Source organism: Sceloporus occidentalis, unplaced genomic scaffold, assembly GCF_023333645.1.
Source record: "Sceloporus occidentalis isolate IW3139 unplaced genomic scaffold, rSceOcc1.0.p SCAF_210, whole genome shotgun sequence".
Taxonomy (NCBI): domain Eukaryota; kingdom Metazoa; phylum Chordata; class Lepidosauria; order Squamata; family Phrynosomatidae; genus Sceloporus; species Sceloporus occidentalis.
Genome location: NW_028317190.1, coordinates 137539 through 164169, shown reverse-complemented (window position 1 = coordinate 164169; position 26631 = coordinate 137539). Strand labels below are relative to the sequence as shown.

Genomic DNA, 26631 nt, shown 5'->3' with positions numbered 1-26631 from the left:
CTATATACATATTGTGTCCCTACTGTGTTGATCCAGAGGAAGGCAAAAAAACCCTTATGAAGCAGATGCCAATTGCCCCATACCAGGGGGAAAATTCCTTCCCGACTCCAAATATGGCAATCAGAATAAATCCCTGGATCAACGTTCTGTCCCTATTAATTTAATATCCATAACTTGTAATATTATTGCTTTCAAGAAACACGTCCAGGCTCCTTTTGAACTCTTTTATTGAGTTTGCCATAACCACTTCCTCTGGCAGAGAGTTCCATAATCTCACCGCTCTTACTGTAAAGAACCCCCGTCTGTGCTGGTGTAGAAACCTTCTTTCCTCCAACCGTAGAGGATGTCCCCTTGTTATAGATACAGTCCTGGGTATAAATAGGTCCTGGGAGTGATCTCTGTACTGTCCCCTTATATATTTATACATAGTTATTAAATCCCCCCTAAGCCGTCTTTTTTCCAAACTAAATAACCCTAATTCTGATAATCTTTCTGGGTACTGTAGTCCTCCCATTCCCCTTATTACTCTGGTTGCCCGTCTTTGAACCCTCTCCAGCTCCACTATATCTTTCTTGTACACTGGTGCCCAGTACTGTACACCGTATTCCATGTGTGGTCTGACTAGTGACTTGTACAGTGGTAGAATTATTTCCTTGTCGTGGGCATCTATGCCCCTTTTGATGCACCCCATGATTTTATTTGCCTTAGCAGCAGCTGCCTGACACTGGTCGCTACAGGTAAATTTACTGTTAACTAAAACTCCTAAGTCCTTTTCCATGTCAGTCGTCCCCAGTGTTTTCCCATTTAATACATATTCCCAGCCTGGATTTTTCTTCCCCATGTGCATAACCTTACATTTATCTGTGTTGAACCTCATCTGCCACATCCCAGCCCAAGCCTCCAACCTATGCAGATCCATTTGTAATCGTGCACTGTCCTCTATTGTGTTAACCACGTTACAGAGCTTAGTATCGTCTGCAAAGATTGATACTTTACTATACAATCCCTCTACAAGGTCATTAATAAATATATTAAAAAGAATAGGACCCAAAACTGACCCCTGTGGTACCCCACTAGCAACAGTAACCCACTCAGAGTATGTACCATTAATAACCACCCTCTGTTTCCTATCACTGAGCCAGTTACTTACCCACATACACACATTCTCCCCCAGCCCAAGCATTCTCATTTTATGTACCAGCCTTTTATGTGGCACCGTATCAAATGCTTTGGAAAAATCAAGATATACGACATCCAGCGATTCACCCCGATCCAGTCTTGAGCTCACCTCCTCATAAAAGCTGATCAGGTTAGTTTGACAGGACCGATCCCTTGTAAACCCATGCTGATATGGAGTCATACACTTATTTTCATTGAGATACTCCAAAATAGCATCTCTTAGGAAACCCTCAAACAGTTTACACACAACAGAAGTTAAACTAACAGGCCTATAATTCCCCGGGTCACTTTTTGTCCCCTTTTTGAATATTGGCACAACATTTGCTATGCGCCAGTCCTGGGGAACAGACCCTGTCACTATAGAGTCCTTGAATATTAGAAATAGGGGTCTGTCTATTACATTACTTAACTCCCTTAGAACGCGGGGGTGAATGCCATCTGGACCTGGTGATTTGTCTATTTTGATTTTTTTTAGGCGGCACTGAACTTCTTCCTGGGTTAGACAGGCGACATGTACTGGGGCAGGTATCTCATCCTGCTGTATATTACCTGGCATTTCATTTTCCTCTGTGAATACAGCAGAGAAGAATATATATAATAGATTAGCTTTTTCCTGATCCCCGTCTATAACTTCTCCCTCATTACTTTTTAAGGGGCCAACGCTTTCATTTTTAACCTTTTTACTATTTATATAGTTAAAGAACATTTTGGGGTTTGTCTTACTCTCTTTGGCAATGAGTCTTTCTGTCTCCACTTTTGCTGCTTTTATCTGATTTTTACATATTTTATTTTTTCCCCGATAGCTTTTTAGTGCTTCCTCACTGCCTTCCTGTTTTAGTAGCTTAAATGCCTTTTTTTTGCCATTTATTACCCCCTTTACATTTTTATTTATCCACATTGGTTTTCTCTTGTTCCTGACTCTTTTATTCCCATACGGTATGTACCTTTCACAGTGAGAATTTAAGATATCCTTAAAAATCTCCCATTGAGTGTCTGTACTCTTGTTTTTGAGGACATTTTCCCAATTTACAGTGTTAAGGGCTTCTCTTAGTTGATCAAACTTTGCCTTCCTAAAGTTCATGGTTCTTGTGGCTCCTCTAAGAGTTCCCTTATTGAAGGACAAGTTATAATGTATCATATTGTGATCACTATTTCCTAGATGCCCCCTGACCTGCACATTAGTTACTCTGTCAGGTCTGTTGGTTAATATTAAGTCCAGTAGGGCGCCCCCTCTGGTCGGGTCCTGTACCATTTGGGACAGATAATTATCCTTACTTATAGTCAGAAACCGGTTTCCTTTATGAGATTCACAGGTCTCTGTTTCCCAGTTTATGTCGGGATAGTTAAAGTCCCCCATAATAACCACCTCATTGTTATTTGCTGCCTTGTTTATTTGCTTTAATAATTGATCTTCTGCTGCTTCCATTATATTTGGTGGCTTATAGCAAACCCCGATCAGTATTTTATTATTTTTCTTTCCATATATTTCTACCCATAATGACTCCACATTATCATTTCCCTCACATATATTCTCCCGCAGTGTGGCCTTTAGGCTGGACTTTACATAAAGGCAAACTCCTCCCCCTTTTCGTTTTTTTTCGATCCTTCCTGAATAGACTATAACCCTGTATGTTAACCGCCCAGTCATAGCTATCATCCAACCATGTCTCTGTTATACCCACTATGTCATAGTTTTCTTCAGACATTATTAACTCCAGTTCGTCAGTTTTATTGGTCAGACTTCTGGCATTAGTAAGCATACAATTTAGAGGTGTATGGTTTTTTTCCCTATGAAGCCTATCCCTATTGACTATTCTAACCCCTCCCTCCGCTCCACCCCCAGGTACATTTATAAGCCCCAGCTTTCTATCTACACTATCTTCCCCTTCTATATTGTAGTTTCCCTCCCCCCCTTTACCTAGTTTAAACACTCCTCCACCCTTCTGGCCATCTTCTCCCCGAGCACAGCTGCACCCTCCCCATTGAGGTGCAGCCCGTCCCTACCGTAGAGCCTGTATCCGACAGAGAAGTCGGCCCAGTTCTCCATGAACCCAAACCCCTCCTTCCTACACCAGCTTCTGAGCCACTTGTTTAGCTCCCTAATCTCCCGCTGCCTCTCTGGTGTGGCACGTGGTACAGGTAATATTTCAGAAAATACTACCTTGGAGGTCCTTGCCTTAAGCTTGCTACCTAAGTCCCTGAAATCATTTTTAAGGACACTCCGCCTACCTCTCACTTTGTCATTGGTGCCAATGTGCACCATGACTGCTGGGTCTTCTCCAGCCCCCCCCAGTAATCTGTCAACCCGATCCGCGATGTGCCGAACGCGAGCGCCAGGCAGACAACACACTGTTCGGCGATCCCGGTCTTTGTGACAGATCGCCCTGTCTGTCCCCCTAATAATTGAGTCCCCCACTACCAGCACCTGTCTGGCCTGCCCTGCGCTCCTCCTTCCCTCCTTACTGGAGCAGACACCCCTCTGGTGGTCAGAGGCAGTGACTTGCTGCAGTACTGCTAACTCTGAACTAACATCCCCCTCATCTGCCAACCGGGCAAACTTGTTGGGGTGTGCTAGATCAGGACTAGCTTCCCTGGTGCTTTTTCCCCTACCCCGCCTTCTAACTGTAACCCAGCTAGCTGCCTGACTGTCCTGTACCTCCATCCCGCTATCCTCCCCCACCTCTACCCCCGAGAGAGCTTGCTCAGTGAGCAGCAGACTCCTCTCCAAGTTGTCAATAGATCTCAGTGTTGCCAGTTGCTCCTCTAGACTCAGGATTTGTGCTTCCAAATGAGCAACCCGCACACATCTCGCACAGCAATATGCACCCTCGAAGCGCTGATCAAGGATTGCATACATTGAGCAAGATGTACACCTGACCGCATTGTCAAACATGGAGGACATCTTGGCAATGGGGATAGCTCAAATAACTGGCAAAAACAGACAGTAAGGTGCAATATATATATATATAAATATATGGAATCACAAGGATTTATACTTTACCCTCCTTCTTGCTTTTTAACTCCTTCTTTGCTTGTAACTCCTCACTTAGAGATGTCACTTAGGAGATTCACCCCAGCTCAGGATTCGCTTGTGTGTCCAAGCTAAATGCAACTGCAAAAGCCAAGCTGTAGTTTTTGTGCAAATTGCCATCTCATAGTTATTTATACCCGTACACTTCTACTAACATATTATACATATGTGTAATGTCAAGTTTAAAGACATAGTACATACATAGAGATAGAGCCTCAACACAATATGTACTTGGTAGATGTGAACCTTATTTCAAAACTCCAACATCTATCATTCCGTGCTGCCAAGAGGTGACACTGTATAACCCGCCATCTGTAGGTGAGCTGCCAAAAGATTTGCTTTTTTTTTTGTTCTTAATCCAATTTTAATTCTAATTCCAAACTCCCAAATTTAATCCCACCTTTGATTTATTCTAAAGTTGTCGTGACTGTCTAAAGTGATTACTGAGCTTCTATTTTATTTAAGGCTCCGCTGCCTGCCTGTGCCTTTCCATAGTAATCCATTAGTGGTGAGATTTCGCAGACTGTATGTTGAATGCTATCAATGGCTACCATTGTACAAGTATCTGCCTTTGCATTGTTCACTCACAAGCTGTGACTTCATGTGGCTTTTATTTCTGTCTGTGGCATATTTTTGTCTCCGCACATTCACAAACAACGTGTCTAGGAATAAAAGCAAAACCGGTTGTTATGTTCAGAAGATGTACCTGCTGCTCCATCTTCTCGGACTCTAAACTAGACTTCTAGACTTTCCTCTAAAATGATGCCAATTCCCACAAGCTGTAATATCAAATCTGTGGGCACTTCTGTCTGTATATAGCAATATATGTCGGTAAAAGAATACATTTTCATTAGAAAAATGGAATTAAATTGGGGAACAATTGAGCGGTGTAAAACTACATTTCCACCAAGGACCAAAGATAAACTTTTTTAGGGGCTGTGGTTCGAAATTTCGCTTGGAATGGGGCTTTATAGAAGTATTTGTGACTTTGTTACCGATCTTTAACAATTTAATTAATTAAGCAAAGTATTTAGAATAAAATGTATGTTATTATTAACTCAATTTATACACATCATTGTGGCTTTAGAGCACTGTGATACTCAACAAACAGTCAGAGCTCCCGGCAAAATAGGGACTGGGGGGGGGGGTGACAGGGAGTTTGTGTCCCAAAGAGGAACTTCCCCTGGCACTTGGGAGGTATGAAACTATATCCACCAGGTTGTATTTGGCACTATAGCCCCTATGATGCCCTGTCAGTCAAATGGTTGTCCATACTGACTGGAATGGCAATGGCTCACTACCACCTATTTGCTTCTGCCATGGACTACAGCTCTCATAAACCTAAGTTATGGCAAATTTCGCTTATCACTGTTTAGTTGTCTATACCGATGATATTGTTTATTGATAATTGATAATGCGATAAAATGTGTCCTTCCGTTTTGCTTGTTTGCTCTTAAAAATACTATTTCTCTACATGATGTTAGAATCCGATGTGTGGCTCATGATATTTCATTGAAACAATGTTTTAGCTGGGGAATAATTCAGAATAGAGACCCTCTCTATTCTGAATTATTCCTCAGCTAAAACATTGTTTCAATGAAATACCATTGACAAAGACAACCCTTCTCTTTAAACCAAAAACAACTCAAAAAGTTGTGAAAGCTCAGCAAAATAATCTTTCAATCTTCTTTTAGGCTGGCTCACTCTGATAGGATCGGGGTGCCACATTTGGTCTTCAAAGGCCCTAATCGAGTCAGACTTTAAGAATTATTTTAATTAACATCTAAGCAAGCATACGAAAGTACTGAAAATAGTATGTCTAATACATAAGTCCAGTTTAATCATTTAGCACTTATTGAGATGCCTCTAAAATTAGGGGCCTCTTGAGGTCTGATTTTGTGCACCCCTGTTTGAGAGGGGCTCTGGAATTGTCCCAATATTAGAATGGAGGGTTCTGTTAAGTTGTACACAGTTCTTGGTTTCTATGAATCCTCAGCGTTGGTGACCTAATGTGTGTTATTGTATGAGCCCAACCTAGCCATGGTTTATCCTTTATTCATGCTACAGGGTACGAAATTCCTGGGTGCCAACCTGTCTGTGGCAACCTAAAATTCTCCAAGGCAGTCACGCAAAATCCTCACCTACCCTCTGGGACAGGTAATCAATTACATGTGATGTTTTGTCAGTTTGATGTATTTTTTTCTTTTTTCCTTGCAAGCTTACAGTCATATTTTTACCTCCTTCCTGTCTTTCTATCCCCTCCTTGCACTTTTGGTACCAGTCATCAGAGTATGGTCATGGCCCAGTCCTTCTTAAATTGACTGTTCAAAATACATTGAGAGCCCGAAACATTAATCTGGTATTACTTCAGTTATGTAATTTAAACACTACACCTTCGAGCAAAACTACACAGAGGTTGACCCTCAAAGAAAGTAGTCCTTGTAAAGCGACAAAGCTATCCTAGGCAGTCTCATTCCACAAATGATGAATACACCCTGGTTCTTTATATATATGTTATTTTATTGAGTATTAAAAACTGAGATAAATAAAATGAAAATATAAAAAGAACGAAACTTACATTTTCACTTTTCACAACATCCGAACAACTGATAAAAATGTGCACTTTTGCAATGACAGAACCCCTACTGCTGCTTCTGTTTTTCATATGTCAATTTACATTTGTATTTTTTGACAGCTGTATTCTCAGAAGAAAGATCATACATGGTAACAAAGTAACATACTAATTTAGTCTGAAAAAAGACATAGGTCCATTAAGTCAACACTTCTACCTGTTCTTCCTCCTTTTGATCCAAAAGAAGGCAATCAAGTTAAGCTACTTTTTGAATTTTGCCACTTGGGGATCCTTCTTGGCTCCAAAGGCAATCAGATTTCTTGTTTATTTATAGCACTGTATGTTCTGCTTTTCTAAAACCATATATCCAGACATACAAGGCTTCTCTTGTATGTGATAGAACCATCTCTCTTGGCAGTGAATTCCATATCTTTAGTACCCTAACTGTAAAGAATCCCTTCTTGGCTATGAAATCCTCACTCTTCCAGTTCTCTGTTAATGAACAGGTCACTGGAGAGGTCTTTATATTGGCCCTACATATATTTATACAATGCTATAAAATTTATCTGTGCATATCTTATTGGCCTTTGCAGCTGCTGAATAGCAACATTAGAGTTTGAGGACTCCTTGGTAACCTATCATTATTATGAAAGCATAATCCAAGGATCCAGGCTCCTCAGGCAAAATTGGGCAGAGTAGATGGACTCGACAGTTCTTATCTGCAGTCAAATTCTATGTTTTTATATTGCTGAATTCCTAGCCCGAAGTTTGACAACCTGTGATTCCTCGGCTACCATTGGCTATAAAACTTGTCCTGCTGTGTCAGAGAAATTTCACTGCTGTCTTTCCAAAATAATATGAGCTTGTGATTTCTCCAAAATCTTCAAATAGCATTGACAATGCTTTATAACAGGGGTGTCCAAGTTTTTTCTGCAGTGGGCCACTTCATCAGAAATGTATGTGTGCGTGGGCAGCACTCATTTTTCACTGAGAGAAAATATGGCCTTTTAGCTTTATAATGCATATTAATACAGGGTTAATTTGGCGATTATGAAAAAAGCAGTGAACAAACAGTTTTTTGATCAACCTTTATATGTCATTCTATCAATACTAAATTACTTAAACAGTAAAACAAAGTCAGTCCACAAACCATTTAAAACAAGTTTAGCCAAATAAAACTGCACAAGGCTGGAGCACACTGTGGGTACTAGCTGGATTTAAGATGGCTGACACTGGAGGTGGGGCCGGATTAAAAGCATCATGGGCCTGGTGCTGAGGATTTTGGTGGCCATTTTATGGAAATAAATAAAATAGACAGAATCTTAACTCCTGGGCATCGATGTGCTCTGCAGATAATACAAGATAGAATCTTATGTGATGGGATTGGGAGTAATCAGTACACTAAAAATATACATGGGACGCCTGAAGCCACAATGTAGTGCCACTAATCCTTTTTAATAAAATATGCAGATTGAAACAGAGTAAATAACACAAAACCTTTACTTTTCCTCTTACTGATTTCTGGGCCAAGAAAGTTTTGTCCCCTGAAGTGACTACAAATTTAGGAGGGCATTTTATCCTATGGATAAATAGTTCAATTTATCCCTACAATAAGTAAAGTGCCAGGAAACAGATCAAATACACACCAGAACAGGCTCTGCCACGTCGACACCCAAACACCCACATGCACCAGGACAGGCTCTGTTACACCGGCACCCAAACACACACACCAGGACAGGCTCTGCCACACCGACACCCAGACACACACACACACACACACACACACACACACACACCAAGACAGGCTCTGCCACACCAACACCCAGACACACACACACCAAGACAGTAGGGATGCACCGATATATCGGTGGTCGAAATGTATTGGCTGAAAACCACCGAAAATATTCATCCGCAGGGGCCCTGCCGCTTCCCTCTATGTTGCTCAGCAGCTTTCTTACTCCGTCGAGTGGACACAGGAACCCAGCGGAGTCACGTGAATGCGCATCACCTCACGTGACTCTGCTCTGTTCCTGTTCCCCTGGGCAGGTCAAGAGAAGTTCAAACAAACTGAGAACGATGCAGAGGGAGACAGCGCCCCTGCGTAAGTCTGCGAGCAGCACCAGAAGATCTGCAGTTCAGGTAAGGGTGGGGGGCATGTGTAAGTGGGGGGGGCAGGGCACAAGGCTGTAGGATATGTGCATGTATTGGCTGCTTGTGCATGATAGGAGTGTCATTGCTATATTAAAGATATATGATTACTAACAGCAATCACACTCCTATCATGCCCAGGTATACCCAGATGCCAGCATGTACTGGCTGACTTGGTCTGATAGGAGTGTGATTGCTAACAGCAATCACACATCTATGATGCCCAGGATCCAGCATGTACTGGTTGCCTGGGCATGATAGGAGTGTGACTGCGGTTAGTTATCATATATATTTAATATAGCAATGACACTCTTATCATACACAAGCAGCCACAGTAGCAAAAGCTAGCAGAAATTACACTTCTGTTATGTCCATTGGTAATTTTTTCCTGTTCTCCTCCGATGTGATGACCCTCTCTTTGCCACGAGGAACACCTTCTAATGAAGTTAAAGCGGCCGGCGGAAGTGGTCTTACAGCCGCATGACGGCTGCTTTGAATGTGGTCTGCCGGCTCATTGGACGCCCCTGGTATAGGTTGAAGCATAAAAAAATGGCTTCCATCTTAGATCCGCCATCTTGCTTGAGAGCAGCAAAGTTAAATGTGCTTATTCCAATTCCATAACAGAAATGAAATAAATATGGCATTTGAGGAAGGGTTATGTATAAGGCTTCTATACTGCATCAATAATTGCATAGTAGTTTTTTACTGGCTGGGTAAATATTTTTCTTTGTACTTTTTTTTGTACTCTTTTACTTACTTATTTATTTATTTATTTATTCTGTTTTTCTCTATTTTACATGTAATTTTCTTCGGAGACCATTTACACTTGAGGATTAAAAACACAAGTATCAATATCTATTCCTTATATTTTATAACATGGATATTTTATATTTTTTATGTTACGCAAAACATTTCTATTCTGGTACTAATCTCACCTTCCCCAGACTGCTAGAAAATACCAATATAATTACAAATATCCCAAGTATGCTCTAAACAAATCCCAATTTATTTGTAACTAAAACGAGAATATTATAATTTAATAAAATTGTGATTTTATTAATCCTATTGTACATTTTGTTCTGAGGAAAACCTTTTTGCGACGTCTAAGTATTACAATGGTGTATTTAAAATAATATAACCAATTAACGCCAGTGGCAGTTCAACGAATTTAATTAACAGAACATTCAGTCAACAGGGAATCATCGTTCTATTTTAAAAAGGCCAGTAAAAGGGAAATATTTAGAATGAAGTCTGAAAGCAAATTCAAGGTGCGGTTAATGTTAGAACTATTGTAAAAATCAATTTCCCCAGGGCGTGAATGATTGATGTTATAATAAATAGTAGAATTAGTTTTCGTAGCGTTCTTCTCAGCGAGGCCAGTATAAAGATGATATATTTAACGGCTAACTTAGAAGAAAGAAACCCCAAGGTTATTAAAGTTCTATTTAAAGCAATAGTTTATTTAAAGAGAAATTGTCATTTATATTTATTTTCACCAAGAATCCTGTTAAAATTAAAATATTTCCGGTTAGCTGATTGTCGATTTATTATGCTTAATTTCATACATACAACATAGTGTTAAAATATTGTATAAAATGTTTACATTGCGTGTTTATGGCATATGTGCAAACATTTTTGGACTGGCCATCGGACACATGAGGCAAATAACTGTTAGGACATGACTTTTGTCACTCCTTGCAAGTTTCTTATCGCCTACTGGTACATAATACCAAGGACGATTTTAATCCCCAGTGTATTCTTGACTGCAACAAAATGTCCTATAGAGTACAAGGTGTTTTTGTCAGGGGTCCGAACCACAGTCTCCTCCAGTCTCACAGATCCAGCTGGAGTTTAACTGTTATTATTGTCTTCAACACTTTAAGCAGCAGCGAGTGAAGCAAAATAAGCAAAAAAAAATCCTTGTGCTAAATAAACATCAGCATTGCTCTATTAGGCTGGGGTGACTTCTCCGCTCCTCAAATTAACACAAACTCTCCAGCCCAATAAAACATTCCAGCGGCTTGAAGTCAATTGGCTGTCTTGGGGGAGACTGAACTGGACCAGCCTGGTACTTTTTAAGCACCCTTAAAGAGACAAAGTCAATTGCAACTAGCTTCACCTGTTGAGTGCAAATCCTGGCCCAAACTTTAAGGGCCGTTGGAGCACCGGCCCACCCTGGTCTGCGCTCTAGAGATGCGTTACACGATTTGCAATTGTCACAAGTATTTACCTTCCCTAGCAAATATCTTCCTCTGGGGCTTTAGCCAATACATGCCTTATGTACCTTCCATCTACCACCTATACTAGATAAAAAAATAAAAGACAAATAATAAAGTTATCTGCAGTTAAACATCAACTGCAAATAAAAAAAAATGTACTAATTATTATTTACATGCTTTTTTCTAAATAAACCACACTAAAACCCAGAACACTTTTTTTTCCTAAAATGGTTTTTCATCCAAACACAGGTTTGTTTTACATGTATCCCCATGAAGTTAATGTGCTAATTAGTTAAGTTCTAAAGTTTTCAATCAATTAAGGGATCTACTAACAGGATTCAAACAACTGGAACTTTAAAGGAAAGAGGATGACAGAACATCAATTGCAGTGAAAGTAAATTGATTTGGGTGTAGAATTAGTACAGTTACAGCTCATGAAAAGAGCTATAGAGGGTTTTACGGTTCAGAGGGGTTTTTTCTTGGTAGGGTTTGGGCCAACTATACAAAATGAATTGTAGACGCTCAGCCAGGAAAAGGCAGCGGCCCCACGGTGTGTCCTCGTCTGGAAGCATCTCGATTTGTTTTGTATAACTATAAGGCTTTGCTTTCCATCTTTACCCATGACAGCTGCAATCAACTGGTAACACTCCCTGGGTCCACAGAAATCTTTTTCTACTAAAATGAACAAACTTTGTATCTGCTAAAGGTCAAGTTGTTATGATCATTTTTTATGAATATTGAAAGTCTTGTAAACGTTGGTTGGTCTCCAGAGTTAGAAGGCAGCTAAAATTCTGTCCCACTCATCATCATCTTAAATCAGCCATATATCCACCCGTTGCCTTACCGCTAATGTCACAACCACTAAACATGATGCCGTACAACATGTTCTAAGCTGTTTTTCACCTGCAACATTCAGGGCTTAAGAAGGCTTCAAAACACTACTCGGTGTTTATCTGACACCTATTTTCTCCTAGAACACATTTATTTTGTTCCAGTTAAGATTCTAAAGTCTAGCTGCATGTTCTCAGTCACTATTCCAGCTCAGCCCATCTGTACAGCCTCTGCCGGACCCTCGGTGGGCTTGATCTATTTGCTTTTCATTTCTCTTGCAACCCTTAAAAAGTACCAATGTCAACAAGTGTCTTGGCTGCCTAAAGAAGGATTTTCATTCATGTAGCCGCCTCATTCTCTCATTATTTGCTAGTTTTCCTTGTCTGGTTTCTTCTCTGCATCTTTTTTTTGTTACTGTAGATACTGTAGAGATTAAACCTTAAAGAAAAGCTGATGACAGAACATCAATTTTAGTTAAGATAAACTGATTTGGGAGAATTAAAATGGATTTTAATCATGCCTCTCCAGAGAAATAAGGTATTGTGAGAGTGCGGGAATATTCCATTTGAAGAATAGATTATAGCTGAAGTTCATGGAAAGGTCTAAAGAGAATATTTATATTTCCGATAATGTTTTAATTAGGTGTTCATGGTGGCATGTGGATAAAGCGGATGACCAAAAAATTCTTATTTGAATTTACCAATAGTATATACAGTAATATATCTGTGTGTATGATTTATATCAGGGCCGGCCTTAGGGGTGTGCGACCTGTGCGACCGCACAGGGCGCCATAGTAGCAGGGGGGCCTGCCCGGGACTTAGCTTAAAACATCGGGATTTTTGTTTGTTTTTTTTAAAACTTTATTTAACATCAGTCATGTTAAATAAAGTTTAAAAAAACCCTGATGCTTTAATCCAAGTCCCGGGCAGGGGCGCCGAAGTTCTCAGCAACCGCTCGGCGCCCCTTACTCTCCGTGACTCCGTCGCGGAGCCGGCATATCATCACTATTCCGGCGCTCAACATGAAATGCCGGCACCGCGGCAGAGCGAGAAGACGGATGCCTCCTGCTCCCACCGCAGGACTCCGGCAACAAGGTAAGTGGGGGGGTGTAGTTTGAAGGGGCAGAGGGGGGGTGTAGTTTGAAGGGGCAGAGGGGGGGTGTAGTTTGAAGGGGCAGAGGGGGTGTAGTTTGAAGGGGCGGGGGGGTGTAGTTTGAAGGGGCAGAGGGAGCGGGGTAGTTTGAAGGGGCAGAGGGGGGTATAGTTTGAAGGGGCAGAGGGGGGGTGTAGTCAGGGCCGACCTTAGGGGTATGCGATCTGTGCGACCACACAGGGCGCCATAGTAGCAGGGGCTACAGAGGGGGGTGTAGTTTGAAGGGGCAGAGGGGGGGGTGTAGTTTGAAGGGGCAGAAGGGGGGGTGTAGTTTGAAGGGGCAGAGGGGGGGGTGTAGTTTGAAGGGGCAGGGGGGTGTAGTTTGAAGGGGCAGAGGGGGGTATAGTTTGAAGGGGCAGAGGGGGGGTGTAGTTTGAAGGGGCAGAGGGGGGGTGTAGTTTAAAGGGGCAGAGGGGGGGTGTCGTTTGAAGGGGCAGAGAGGGGGGGTATTGAGGGGGGACGCCAGAGGAGTAGTCCGCACAGGGCGCCACAACTCCTAAGGCTGGCTCTGATTTATATAGTGCATATTCTATGGATTTAAGCAATACAACTTTGTTATCTTAATACTATGTGGTGGTTAAAATATAGTTATAAATAGGCTTATTTGAATTGAATATGTATCTTGTTCAAATCATATATTTTACAGTTTAAGGGACAGTAAATCAACCTATGTAACCCTTAGGTGTATATCATAGGAGCAGCAATCTTAAAGCGACACTGCAGCCCTTTAATGCATATGATAGTTGGATGGTTCCTTTAAATGTGTTGTCTGGATAATACCCCAATACACATTTGCCCCAGCTAAATACCATACTCACCTCCAGCAATTGCTTGAAGCAGCCAATCGGTGGCTAGAATAGTCAGACCATGGAGAAGAAGTGCAGCTGCTGCAGCAGGGCTGCCTCTTCTGTGTTAGTTATAGTACTTGAAATACATTTTCCTATAGCAGCGGTGCAAGGGACATTAAACCGTCCCTTTAACCTTCTGTTTCCAAGGATTAAATATTTTTTTTCTCCATTAAAATAATTTGCTCCCCTTTTTAAGCTCATCTGAAAAGAAATGTTGTTATTCACATACTGAACTGCAATTGCTATCCCCAATGAGACACATCTGATGTGATAACACCCAATAATAGCAACCAGGGGAATAAGGAGAATCAACTTCTTTCCTCGCTCTGTTCTCAAAACAAGAGGTATAAGTACTGCAAAGTGCACTTTGTATTATATAATGCCAAGGAGTTCCATTAAACCATTCATTAGATACCCAGAAAGGTCTTCATACAGTAAGAATGGCAGGTGGCCCTAAACCTTCATCAGCTGTATCTGCTGAATAGACCAACCCCAGAGAGAAAGGTAATGAGCTAGTGACACCGAACCACGGAACCAGTTTCATTAGATCCTTGTGCCATGCAAACCAGATCTGTATAACGCATGTAAATGGAAGGAGGTCGGTTTATTTTTTGGGTGTTGAGTGTCTTTTGGTGTTGAGTGTAATACCTTTGGACATATAGATTCATTATTTTGTAATGATAAATTGTGCTCAATGATCATGGTTTCAAGAAAATGTTAAAATAGAATCAGTGGTACTTTCAGCTTTAATCATATACCATGCTATGCCAATTACTGCTAAGGAATGCATAAATACTTAATGATAATTTGCATAACAGAGAATTTGTAGCGTGTCTCAGATTAGATCAGAAAATACAAGCTTGTGAAGGAACTGCTAGAGGAACAGCAGTCATTCGCTTTTCTTGGCATCGAATAAACAGAACTTGGGATCTTTGATAATCACAGCTGGTAGAATATTTTTTTTTTCTCTTCTTTATAGCAGCTTACAAGACCAGAAGGAAGAATTGCAGAAGCGCCTGTCTTACACCACCCAAAAACTGGAAATGCTCGAGAGTGAATTTGATTCCACGCGGCAGTACCTGGAAACAGAGCTGAGGAGGGCTCAGGAAGAGCTGGAGAAAGTAACGGAGAAGCTGAGAAGGTCAGGATATACTTTCATTCATATGTGTTGGCTCTTGCCGGGAGCAGTCAACCTTCTGGCACTCCAGCTGCAGCGGTATACAATCATCAACATACCGGTCCGCTGCAGCTGGAGTGGCAGATACTGGCTGTGCCTCTTCAATGTTGTGTATATAAAATCACTACATTTAAGCAATATCTATAATTACAATTATTGATTACCATTATAAAGCTCACAGAACCTTGGTAGATAGTATTTGATAGAGCAGTAACAGATCAAAATACCCAACCCAAGCTATCTTCTTTTTTAATTAGCCACAGAATGACATAGAATGTTTTTTGATGATCATGTTTTCAGAATCAAAATGATAGTAATTACAAAATACATAAAGGTAACATGGTGTATTGAATACGATGCTTTAAGGGATGCTCACCCAAGTCCCTTAATAATTAAGCCTAGGTGCCTTGTCACTTATTTCATTGGGGTTCAGCAAAGACTAGTTTTAGGGATATTGTCTACCTGGGACAAAGGTTTTTAATTTCAGGAGTATTCTTAACAAAAAAAGAGGGTTCTTGTATTGGACAAAAACAGACGTTCTGGATCCTATTTAATGGTCCAACATTTATAGCAGTTATAAGCAGGAATTGTAGGCAGTTTGGGTGTTAGAAGTATCAGCACCTAAGCCGTCCATCAACCTATATAATTCTACATCCATGACCGCTGCGCCACTAAAATGTATGAAATTGTGTTAGATTCATAATTTTGAAGGTGTGGTTAAAATATGTATATTTAGGATCGGCAATCTGCACCCATCTAGCAACTGTTTCAAGTACATTAAAATGCAACCTTTGCGTTCTGTAGGGAACACCATTAATGTAGTTATGTGGATCAAGGACTCCAGTTATTGTCAATTTTGTATGTTGTTAAATGTTATTTAATGTCTTGAAAGCTTGCAGTCCATTATAGGTCATTTAGCCAATAAAGGTATCACCTTTACCAAATTTGCTTTCTCTCTTTCTATGGTTAACACGTTACAACTCTATACCTAGAATGTCTCTTTAGGGACAAATGCCGGAAAGCAGAAACTCGTACAGTTTTATAATGGTAAACCAAACAAACATTCTGCATTTAGGGACAAATGCCGGAAAGCAGAAACTCGTACAGTTTTATAATGGTAAACCAAACAAACATTCTGCATTTATGGTCTCTGTACCTTTTTATACTACACGTAATCATCATGTATTTAAACATATGCAACACAAAAATATAACTTTCTTAAATTATTTAATGGATGAAACTTAAATATCTATGATACATATATTCGGTTCTTCCTTTTTGTTTTCTTTAACTATCTGTAATCAAAGACGAACTGACTTGGTCATTCTGTCATCACCTAAATTGTCTTAACTGGCAATATAGGGAGCCCTGGCTTATCTATTAACCCTAATAAAACACCTGGTTCTTTTTACATCCAGTCTAGGGCCAGCAAAGGGATAGTATGGGGGACAAATATACTGTTGGTTATGGAATGGTTACAACCAGTTGGACAGAAGGTGGAAATATATTGAGTTATCAGGAAAGTAACTAGGCATAGCATACACATTAACCTACAATAACTAGTGTTCGCTATAAGCCAAGCAATCTCACAAAAACACCCAATTTTTTGCATAGGGGCAGAACCTGCTCGTTGTAAATCTGTTCAATGCAATTTTATTTTTCATTCAGAAGCTTCTTTTAACCTTTTTTCATACTAAATGACTCCCGAGAGAACATATGGCATGCGAGGTAATTTACAACAGGATATTAAAAGGGTGTATAGTATCCATATGGCACTACTCATTACTCATATATATATATATATATATATATATATATATATATATATATATACTACTAATGTTAAAATAATCATTAAATCTGCAAATCTGCAGGGTCCTAAGATTGATTGATTTATTTTTGCCCTTAGAAAGTTAGGATCATTGATTGAACAGTTGGCCGAGACTGCGATCCCACTTTGTGTCTGATGTTGTATGGATGTTTGGTAATAAGAACAATCCGATTCAGACAGAACTCATAATATATTGTTGGGCAGCCCTGGAAGTGTCATAAATCCTGCATTATCTTTCTTGCTTCAGGATACCCCGAAGACAAAATTAATTGGTGCTATTCCTCTGGTACCACAGCCAAAATGTGTGAGTGGTTGTCTTATAGTAGAGTTAACGGCTTAACGCTTATTATTTCATGGTCTTTTGTTAAGTGTTTTTCTAGAATTGTGGTCATATTGGTCTGATATTCTGTTTTGGAACATTTAATTAAGGTGGCATATATGAGGAATTAGCTGATGTGTTATGTGAAGGGTACTTCTTACTTTAAAGTCACATTTCAGTGGTAAGATTTCAGAGATTGACAATAATACTTCACTGATATGTGTGACAAGGTGAAGACAGCTCATACGTTTGCACAATCCTTTCTAGAGAGAGCTCCAGGAGATCATTCCAGGTGATCCGTGTGGAAAGTAATTGACACCTTTCCTTTCTACAAATCAGAGATTGCCGATGTACACAATAGTATTTACATTATCATGGAACTCGGTTGTAGTGGTTTCAGTGTAACTAGGCTGTAACATAAGGAAGCTTTACTTTATAGAGAGGGTAGATAATAGAAAGAACCTCCAAGCAAAAGTGGTAGAGGTTAATACAATGAGATAATTTAAACATGCATGGTATAGGCATATGGCTATGACTAGACAAGACCAAGGAATAATAATAATAATAATTATTATTATTATTATCTTTTATTTATATAGCACCAACAATTTACATAGCACTTCTTACAATACAAATATTCAAGGGGTACAGCAAGACGAGAACTGACAGACTAAGACAGGTGGAGAGAGCCCGGCTCGCAAGCTTACAAACTTATCTTTTAGATAAGAAAAAAGTGGCAGATTGGGCCAAATGGATCATATCCGTCCTCAAATTCTATGTTCCTGTGCTACATTGTCTAGGTTTTGAGGGTGGGGTGGCGACATCACAAGCACACCAAAGACTGGTTATTATGTTGCTAACGAGCATAAAGTAACAGTATAGCTATAAAACGTGCATACTCTGATTCATTTACATAAATAGCTTGCAGTAGGTGACTAAGTCTAAGAATGCTTGCAATTGGGCCACCAGGACCCCAAACCCTAGAGAGGGGCCATCTGGGCCCCAAAGCTCAGACATGGGTAGTGAGCCACAAGGGTCTTGTCCTGAGTACTGGACCACAGGGGCCAATGATGGGGTCCCTTGACAGATCAGGGAGGCTCGGGGCCCCCCTGCTGGGTCTAAATGCTTATAACATTGTCCTGCTGCTTTGCATTGTTAACCATGAAAAGTAATTTCTAATCATAACTTTTATTCATAACTGGGAACTCTTTTGGTTTTCTCCTTCACAAAGCCACTCGTCCTCGAGAGCAAGAGCTCCAAGCAGCCTTTCCTGGAAAGCTCCCAGGTGTGCATATATTGTTTTCCCCCTTCATTGCAATATGATGATTAGAAATGACACCCGCCAACAGTCCCGTAACAACGATCTTTTCCTGGTACCCAAACAACTGACACAAAGAGGATGCTACACTTTGATGATTAATGTCTGGCACATTTCTGCAGCTCTGTGCAGAACCGCTCTGATTCATTGTTGCCATTTCATAAACGATAATTAGTGGGCACCATAACTCATTAAAGACACAGCAGGAAACATGACTGTAAAGTATTATTTTTAACCCTAAAGTCATTTACGAATTCACCAGCCCTGTTGTATATTATGCATCCACTAATTCACACTTTTCCAGTTTTATGCACGCAGAACAAAAATAAAAAAGTATGTTTTTTTTTACACACAATGTCTGCTTAATGTTTTTGTTTTCAAAGCCACATTTGGTATTTTAACTGTGCTAGCATGAGTATCAGCATTAAACATGCGTATGTTTAATAACATGTTTTATGATCAAATATTGCTAAGTGCTAGATATCTTCACGAGTTAATCAAAGTTCTACATCCATAATTATCGTTAGATCACAATCTTTACTCCGTTACATGGTATATAGCGTTGTTCTGAATAGAGAGAGTAACTGGGCATCTTCTATGCCACCACACCATGTTTGGCCAAACCTAAGAAATCCAGAGCAGTTGCTTGAGGTTACAGAATGACCTTTTGTTTAGTGGCCTTAGGACCCTTGGCTTGACTGGGTTCTTATAATAAAACCTCACATATGGATCTTTATCAAAATCTTCCCATATCTATCATTGATGTCCCTCATCATGGTCAGATGTCCATCTGTTGATTAATTCTATCTTCCATGATTCTAACTATATCTTCCCTGAAATCTACAACCCCTCGTGGGTCTTGTTGGTTGGTAATGCCAGCCATTGTCCAAGATTTGGCAATCTAATATCGTACCTGAAGTAGGGGAATGGGTGTGATGTGAACAAATGCAGTCTCTTTGAACAACACGTCTCGGGTATACTTATAATTGTACAGAGCTGGCAAACACATGATGATAGTTAATGAACCATTTACAACTGTATTACATAAAAAGTAATTTGCAGGATTTCCCCAAGCTAAATATTTGGTGAACAAAACTAAACCAGAAATGGAATAAACCAGAATATTGTGTGGTGGAATAATCATGGCTGACCAAATGTTGCGTTTGATTTTAGGATACAAACCAACTACCTGTCTTTGCAAAGAATTAACCAAGAGCTTGAGGAGAAGTTGCACAGAATGGTGAGTTTACCTTTAAGTGCAGTATTTGTTGTTATGTCTTATGGTGTTATTGAAGTGATGGCTAGCCTTTGGTAGCCCAGGACAATATTTACGAAGTCAACCCATTCCACAAAAAAGAAAGGTCCAAATATTCCATTGCTGGTTTACAAGCTGGGCTTGCAGTGGAACTAAAGCTAATTAATTAATAAGAAATAGAGCTGTGGTTCCATTGGATCCCACCTTACAATGTGGTAAAGAAAATGTACAAATTAGAATACCACCATGATATATAAACCACTATATTATTTCTATTCCTACATCCAGGGCTGTTTAGAATTAAATTATTGTCTGCCCTGACAATCATCTGTGTTATGTGGAGGGTTCCAATGCCAAGTGGTCCTCTTGCAGCCAGTCAATTAATTCCTGAAAAAACATGAATTCTCTGATACTGAAAAGGAAGTAAATATAAAATATATACATGAAAAAAGTCTCTATTCCTTAGTAAAATAACAGCACTTCTGTTATTATCCCCTAATCTCTTTTAAATGTGCGCTAAGGTCAGCTGCTGTTGTGCTGATGTTTTATCCGGGGCAGAGCCATTCAGGAACCCCGTACACCTTCCTGATGTTAGCATCCTAATACAGAGGTAACTATAAGGTGTGGGTCCCTGCACAGGTGCTTTAGAAGAACCTGCTTGATGGGCTCACAAGAGTCATCATTTTATGGAGCTGTTACACTTGTGATGGTAAAAATGGCCAAATGTCTGGACTGTTATGACCTAATTATTATAGTTTACTGGAAACTGGGACATATACACTCCCAATTTGGTTATTATTGCAATTAGGCGGACTAAACATATACCTACAGGCAGTGGTTTATTTACCTTTGTGACCCTAGCGGCTCACTCTGCGGCTACCATCTACACTACCGGGCCCTGGGATATGACACTCTACTGTTTTACATTTAATTTCACTTGGTAAAATATCAACACATCCCGAGGGCTTAAGAGAGTTTATCTGAAACTATTTCTCACTTTATACACTAGATTTATTTCAAAATTATCTCTCCAGAGTTAGCAGTGAAACAGAACCTAGGGTTTTGTGGTTAATGATTGTATCCCCCAGAAAGATATGTGATCTTCGTATGCTGAATCTCTGAACAGAAAATTATCTTAGCGTGCTGCATTTTCAGAAAAACTCTAGAATAGCGTGAAAGATCATTTTACATCTGCCTTCAGCAACGAAACCATAAATCCACATTTAACGCTTCATTATACTTATGAGGTTATATTGGAAATATTTGGATTTTTCATAAAAATTGCATGTTTAGCTACATTCTATCCATAATTTGGATGGGCATGGGTTGGACGAAAAGAATGGGAGTTATTGTTCAACACAAGGCTGATTTCTGTCCTGATTTTCTGTATATGCAACCGCCGCCTTCCAAACTGTATTACGAGAATTAACATATTGTTGTGTTACAAATATTTATTGTATTTTTGTACATTAGAATTCATATTTTTGGTATGTATCATTTGTTTTCTTCCAAGGCTGTTTCACATTTCTTAATGCCTGTGTTTTAACAGGTTCATTTCTTCAGCTGAACGTTAAAGGCTGCCACGCAGTTGTTCATGCTGAGAGCTAGAAGCCCTTGCATTTGTTTGTTCTTACCTTTGATGAATTGTATTCGACACAAATCATAAAATGTGATTGTTAATGATTTGTGCAGAGCAGGGGTCTCCATGGGAGCACCGCACAAGAATTTAAATCCGGGCACCTTTTGAACTATTTTGGCAAGATAAACTTTGAAAACGATGACGAAGACAAAAAGGTCATATTTGTGAATTATTATAGCTGTGATAGATTCATAAACATAGGTTGTCTAACAAGGGAAATGCCACACAGTACTTTGTGAACAAAAAAACCACAAAGAAACTACTATTGGTTATCAGACTATAACCGCAAAAAGATGTCAACAAAAAATATTAATATTCCAGAGCATATCAGTTCAGAACTGATCAGCTCCCTTCGCGGTAAATGGGTAAAGCGCCTACCGTCTCCATGTTCTTCTATGGGGATAGGCAAGGGTCTGATACCGACCCTAAGGACACCTCTTTCCTCTGCTCCCATCCTCGCTCCTACCCGCCTCTCCTATCCCACTTCCGCTTTGTGACAATAAATAACTTGATAAATTCAGGAAATTTTATTCTATTGGAAGACACCTCACCAGATCTCAATCTATTATATAAAATCAGGCTGCATAGTAGCAGACATGATGGAAGTGCTGCCTAGAAACCTAATTATACAACTTTAGCTGAAGTTGATACATTTTATTGGGCCAACATAGAAAAAGATATAAAGTTTCATCAGCTTTAAGGACCTCGGTGTAACTTTGCATCTTATTTTATTATTATTATTATTATTATTATTATCTTGTGCCAGTAAAAGGTGTAAATTTAAATGAAAGATTCCATGATTAATTGAATCCCTTATATGGCTATATCCATGTATTTTTATCGAATACAGTGGACATACATGAAATAACCAAACCTGGGAATACTCTAGGTTTGACGCAGAGTCTCCGGGTCACTTGCCTCTTTCTCCAGACAGTGGAATGGTATGTAGTCATGTCCACTTGCCACCCACTTCCTTTCCCACTGAAGATTTTCTGGGCATAGCCTCCCCCATACATGGCTAGCCACACCCATGCACTGCTAGCCACGCCCACATGGCTGCCCCCAACCTACAAGGTTATATGGTCCCACTCTCTAATGAAGCCACTTTCCCAGAAAAGGGAGACCTCCTGTGTCATCCCATCTCCAAAACTGCAGCTCTTGTGGGGTGTTCCCAGGTTCTAGTGATCAGTAGCTATCAAAAGTGGTCCAAGGAAGGAAAAGCGGTGAACCTTCGACCAGGATACATCCATGGAGGCCACACCTCACAGGACTTAAAGGCTCAGCTGCTAACGTCTCAGTGCTGGATACCACAGAACACCTTCAGAGGTCTAGTGGAGTCCACGCCTCGACGGGTTATCTCAGGGATGTTTTGGCAGCAAAAGGGGGAACTACACAATATTAGGCAGGTGGTCATAATGTTATGGCTGATCAGTGTAATTAGCTCACACCATTCCCATTGTATTCCATTATTAAGGTGTGTAAGCCAAAGCTGTTTTTTTTTTAACATTGCGGAAAACAGTGTGGAATCTATTAATACCTCTTAGAGAAGTGGAGGGGGGGGGTTACAATCGATCTCTTTGTTTCTTTTCAGTAACTGCAATTACTAAATGTCGTTATACCTGTTAATAAGGCAGCACATCGTACCATGAGGGGTTATTCCGAAATGCAATATCCAGAAACAACAATTTTATGTGCACATTATCAGAGAATAAAGTAATACGTCCCTGGTGTTTGGAGATACGTGGTGTTCATAACAGGTATATTCTCCATATAATCACTTTATATATACCTGGAATGACACAAACAAACCAGCTCTAAATAAGCTAACCCTGAGACTTATTAAATATTAACTCTTTAGTAGCCATTTCTGGAGGGTCTGTGTATCCACTAGTCAAATGTGTTACCCAAATTACTGGTCCTTAAGATTCTTGTTCTTGTGTGCTTCAGGGAGGCAGGAGAAACAACTGCATTTCCAGGAGACTCCAGGAAATCCTGGGAGATTTGGGACCTCTGATAACATACTGATAGTAAATGCATAAAATGATAAAAATTGGGAATTTTATTATTATTATTATTTATTGTTTTATATAGCGCCCTCAAATTCCGTAGCGCTGTACAATGGGTGGACAGGACATAACAAGTAGTATGTAACATAACAATTAGACTTACAGAAACAACAGATGAGGATCAAACGAGCTTACAGTCTACAGAAATTTTAGAAAATGATCCCAGCAGTGGCAAGTAGGAAAGGGTGGGTTCCAGACTGTGTCTCTAAAAAATTTGCCCCTTTACCCTGAGATTGGGGTAAACCTTAGGAGTTCCCAGGTATGCACATGAGGTGTGATCTAGGTTAACTTTGCGACCAGTAATGAAAACTGTATTAAAATGATTGAGTGCCCATTCACAGCTCCCGGCTATGTGACACATTTATATACTTTACTCGCTGCCGAGACAAATTAGCAAGGCTGGGCTGCTAAACACCGTAATCACATCTTAATACAGCTCAGCCGGAAATCTTAAAGGGGGTAGAGTTTATTGCTGTTAATGTTCCATACTATGAGTATTAACGATTTCCTCTGCATTTTGGGTGGAACATTAAATTTTTTTACAATTACAAAGAAATAAGCGAGCCAATATTAACCACCAAGAAGGTCCTGGTACTGGAATAACCATTATTAATATTGCCTGATATGACTTTATCTATTTCATCATCATACAGCCTCTGGCCTCAACATGTATAATGCAAACCAGGCTTCATACATCTATTATAATTAATGTATATCTTTACGTGACCTGGTTAAGTGTCCTAAATTGAAAGTAATAGATGAAAGGTCCAGGGAGTAGTATGAGGCAGACAATTTAATAGCATCCCTAATAACCTAAACCCCAAAAATCTATGGGTAAACAGTATGAATGCATGTTTTAGGATATATATTTTTCAATTAACCTAACAGGGCATACCTCCCAACTACCACGTTTCCCATGGGACAGTCCTAATTTTCAGGCATGTTCCCGCTGACCCACGTCTTGTTGCATAATCAATCTGGATGGGTGTGATTGGTGCTGGACTGGATTACACTTCATGAGTTAAACCCAAAAATTAGTTCATTGTAGAGGTTTTGTCTTTGAGGTTCAGTATTCAGTAACCTAAAATATATATATATATTTTTAAATAACGAAATAAATAAATAAAAAAATTGGTTCTTCTATGGTATGGAACTGCGCTCTATGCAAAACAAAAAAAAACCTTGGTGCTAAAAAAAAACCTTTAACAAAATGGCATCTGAAAACATACAGATTTTGAAGAAAGACAGAGAAGTTTTCATATCCATCTGTCGCCCCCAAACATTTTAAAATACAGTTGCTGCGTTACGATTCAGATTCTTAAAATTGTGTTCCCTAGCTGAAGTGGGCTATTTGAACGACAGACGCACTTTACCTAACATATATAATCAAGTGTATGGTACTTAAATTTAGTAATTTCCAAGAAAGTGATCATAAAGTACTTGGAATTTCATATCGGCTGCAGATTTAACCCCGTGAGCCCCGGAGCTCAATACTTCAGTAAACGCACTGTTAACACTTAAAGATGCAGAGTATGTAAGTCGAATCTGGCAATTTAGGGGATAATTATTATGTTCACCTAAATAGTTATTTTGTTTGTGTTTTTATGTGAAAAGTGAAGCAGATGTTCTTTTTGATTTGCTGTGAAAGGCAGATGGGCTTATGAAAGAAAATGAAAGCAGTCAGGTGGCGCGTTTGTTATACTTGTACAAAAAAGAAAAGCAAATTTCTGTTTTTCAGTTTTGCTCCGTAAAATGGATTCTAAAGTGTGCGAGACGTTCTTTGCAGAATACCCTTCGTTAAAAAAAGAAAAAAAAAATGGTTGGTGATCTAATTGGATGGTACAGCCCTCTACCCGTGTACGGGCGACACAGCTGCGCAAAGACAAACGCTGTCACAACAAAAGCAGAGAGCCGCGACGGACTTTAAAAAGCAAATCACCGAAACACAGATTTCTGTATGAAAATATGGTAATTCGAGAGCACGCTGTGTTCTTGATGGAAACAGGCTAAAAGAATTGTCTGTCTCTTTCAGATATGACGGAGATCCGCAAGAGAGAATAATGACTCTGAATAGCAAAAAAAAACAAAAAAACTCATGAGATAGAGATATGTAGCTCCTATTCAGAGTGGATTTACAGCTGACATAAGTTACATTGAGAACAGGGCAATATCAGAAAAAGTTTAATCTTAACCAGTATTCTGGCCTAGACTGGGGCGGCAGAAGTTCCCTTGTTAGACCCTCTTGGGGGATCTACTCCTTCTCTGTGCCACTGCTCACAATGAAGATCTCTGATCTCCCCAACTGGCCAGTTCACACTACGGCACACAGGGCCGGCCCAAGGCAAAATGCCGCCTGGGGCAAATTTTAAAATGCCGCCCCCCCCCTTATCTACCCTTCCTCTCCCCCCCCCCCTGCCGCCCCCCCCATTATCTACCCTTCCTCTCCCCCCCCCCTTGTACTTACCTTTCAGCAGTCCTGTGGTGAGTCTCCCTGTTCGGTCTCGGTGCCGGCTTGTAATGCTGAGCGCCAGAAATCTTCCGGCACTCAGCATTACAAGCCGGCACCGAGACCGAACAGGGAGACTCGCCGCAGAGGAGAGAGAGAGGGGCGCCGAGTGGGTACTGACAGCTTGGTAAGCGAAAACCACTCGGCGCCCCTCTCTCTTTCGCTTTTTAAAAAAAAAAAAAGGGCTTGCCAAAACTTGGCTCCATTGTCGGGCCGGCCCTGACGGCACAGCCTCCATTACAAGGTGCCGCGTGTCTCTAAGACATCAGATCCTGGTGCGTCTCAGTGAGGATGGCGGCGGCATAGGGGGGTGGCTGGGCGGGATGCTCTGGGTCAGACCCAGGGTATCATCCAAGGTAAATATGCCCCTGCTTAAAGGGGAACATAGGTGGGTATAAGCATGCTAAGGGACACTGGAGAAAGAAGAAAATGACCCTGAGACCTTGGGAATCCGGACTTCACCCAGAGATTCTGGGTCAAACTCAGACAGTTCCCAGGATTTAAAATACCTAATGTAGTCACCCTGCTCCCTTCATGCTT

The 26631-nt window shown here is 40.3% G+C and overlaps 1 protein-coding gene across 1 annotated transcript in view; it reads left to right on the top strand.

Annotated features, from left to right (window-relative positions):
- LOC149277541 (brain-enriched guanylate kinase-associated protein-like) overlaps positions 1–26631 on the top strand; it is a 74488-nt gene that overhangs the window by 34010 nt on the left and 13847 nt on the right. Inside the window, exons 3-5 of the mRNA XM_089502745.1 lie at positions 6278–6367; positions 14960–15121; positions 19799–19865. Coding sequence (XP_089358871.1) covers positions 6278–6367; positions 14960–15121; positions 19799–19865 — 319 coding nt within the window. The remainder of the gene's footprint in view (positions 1–6277; positions 6368–14959; positions 15122–19798; positions 19866–26631) is intronic.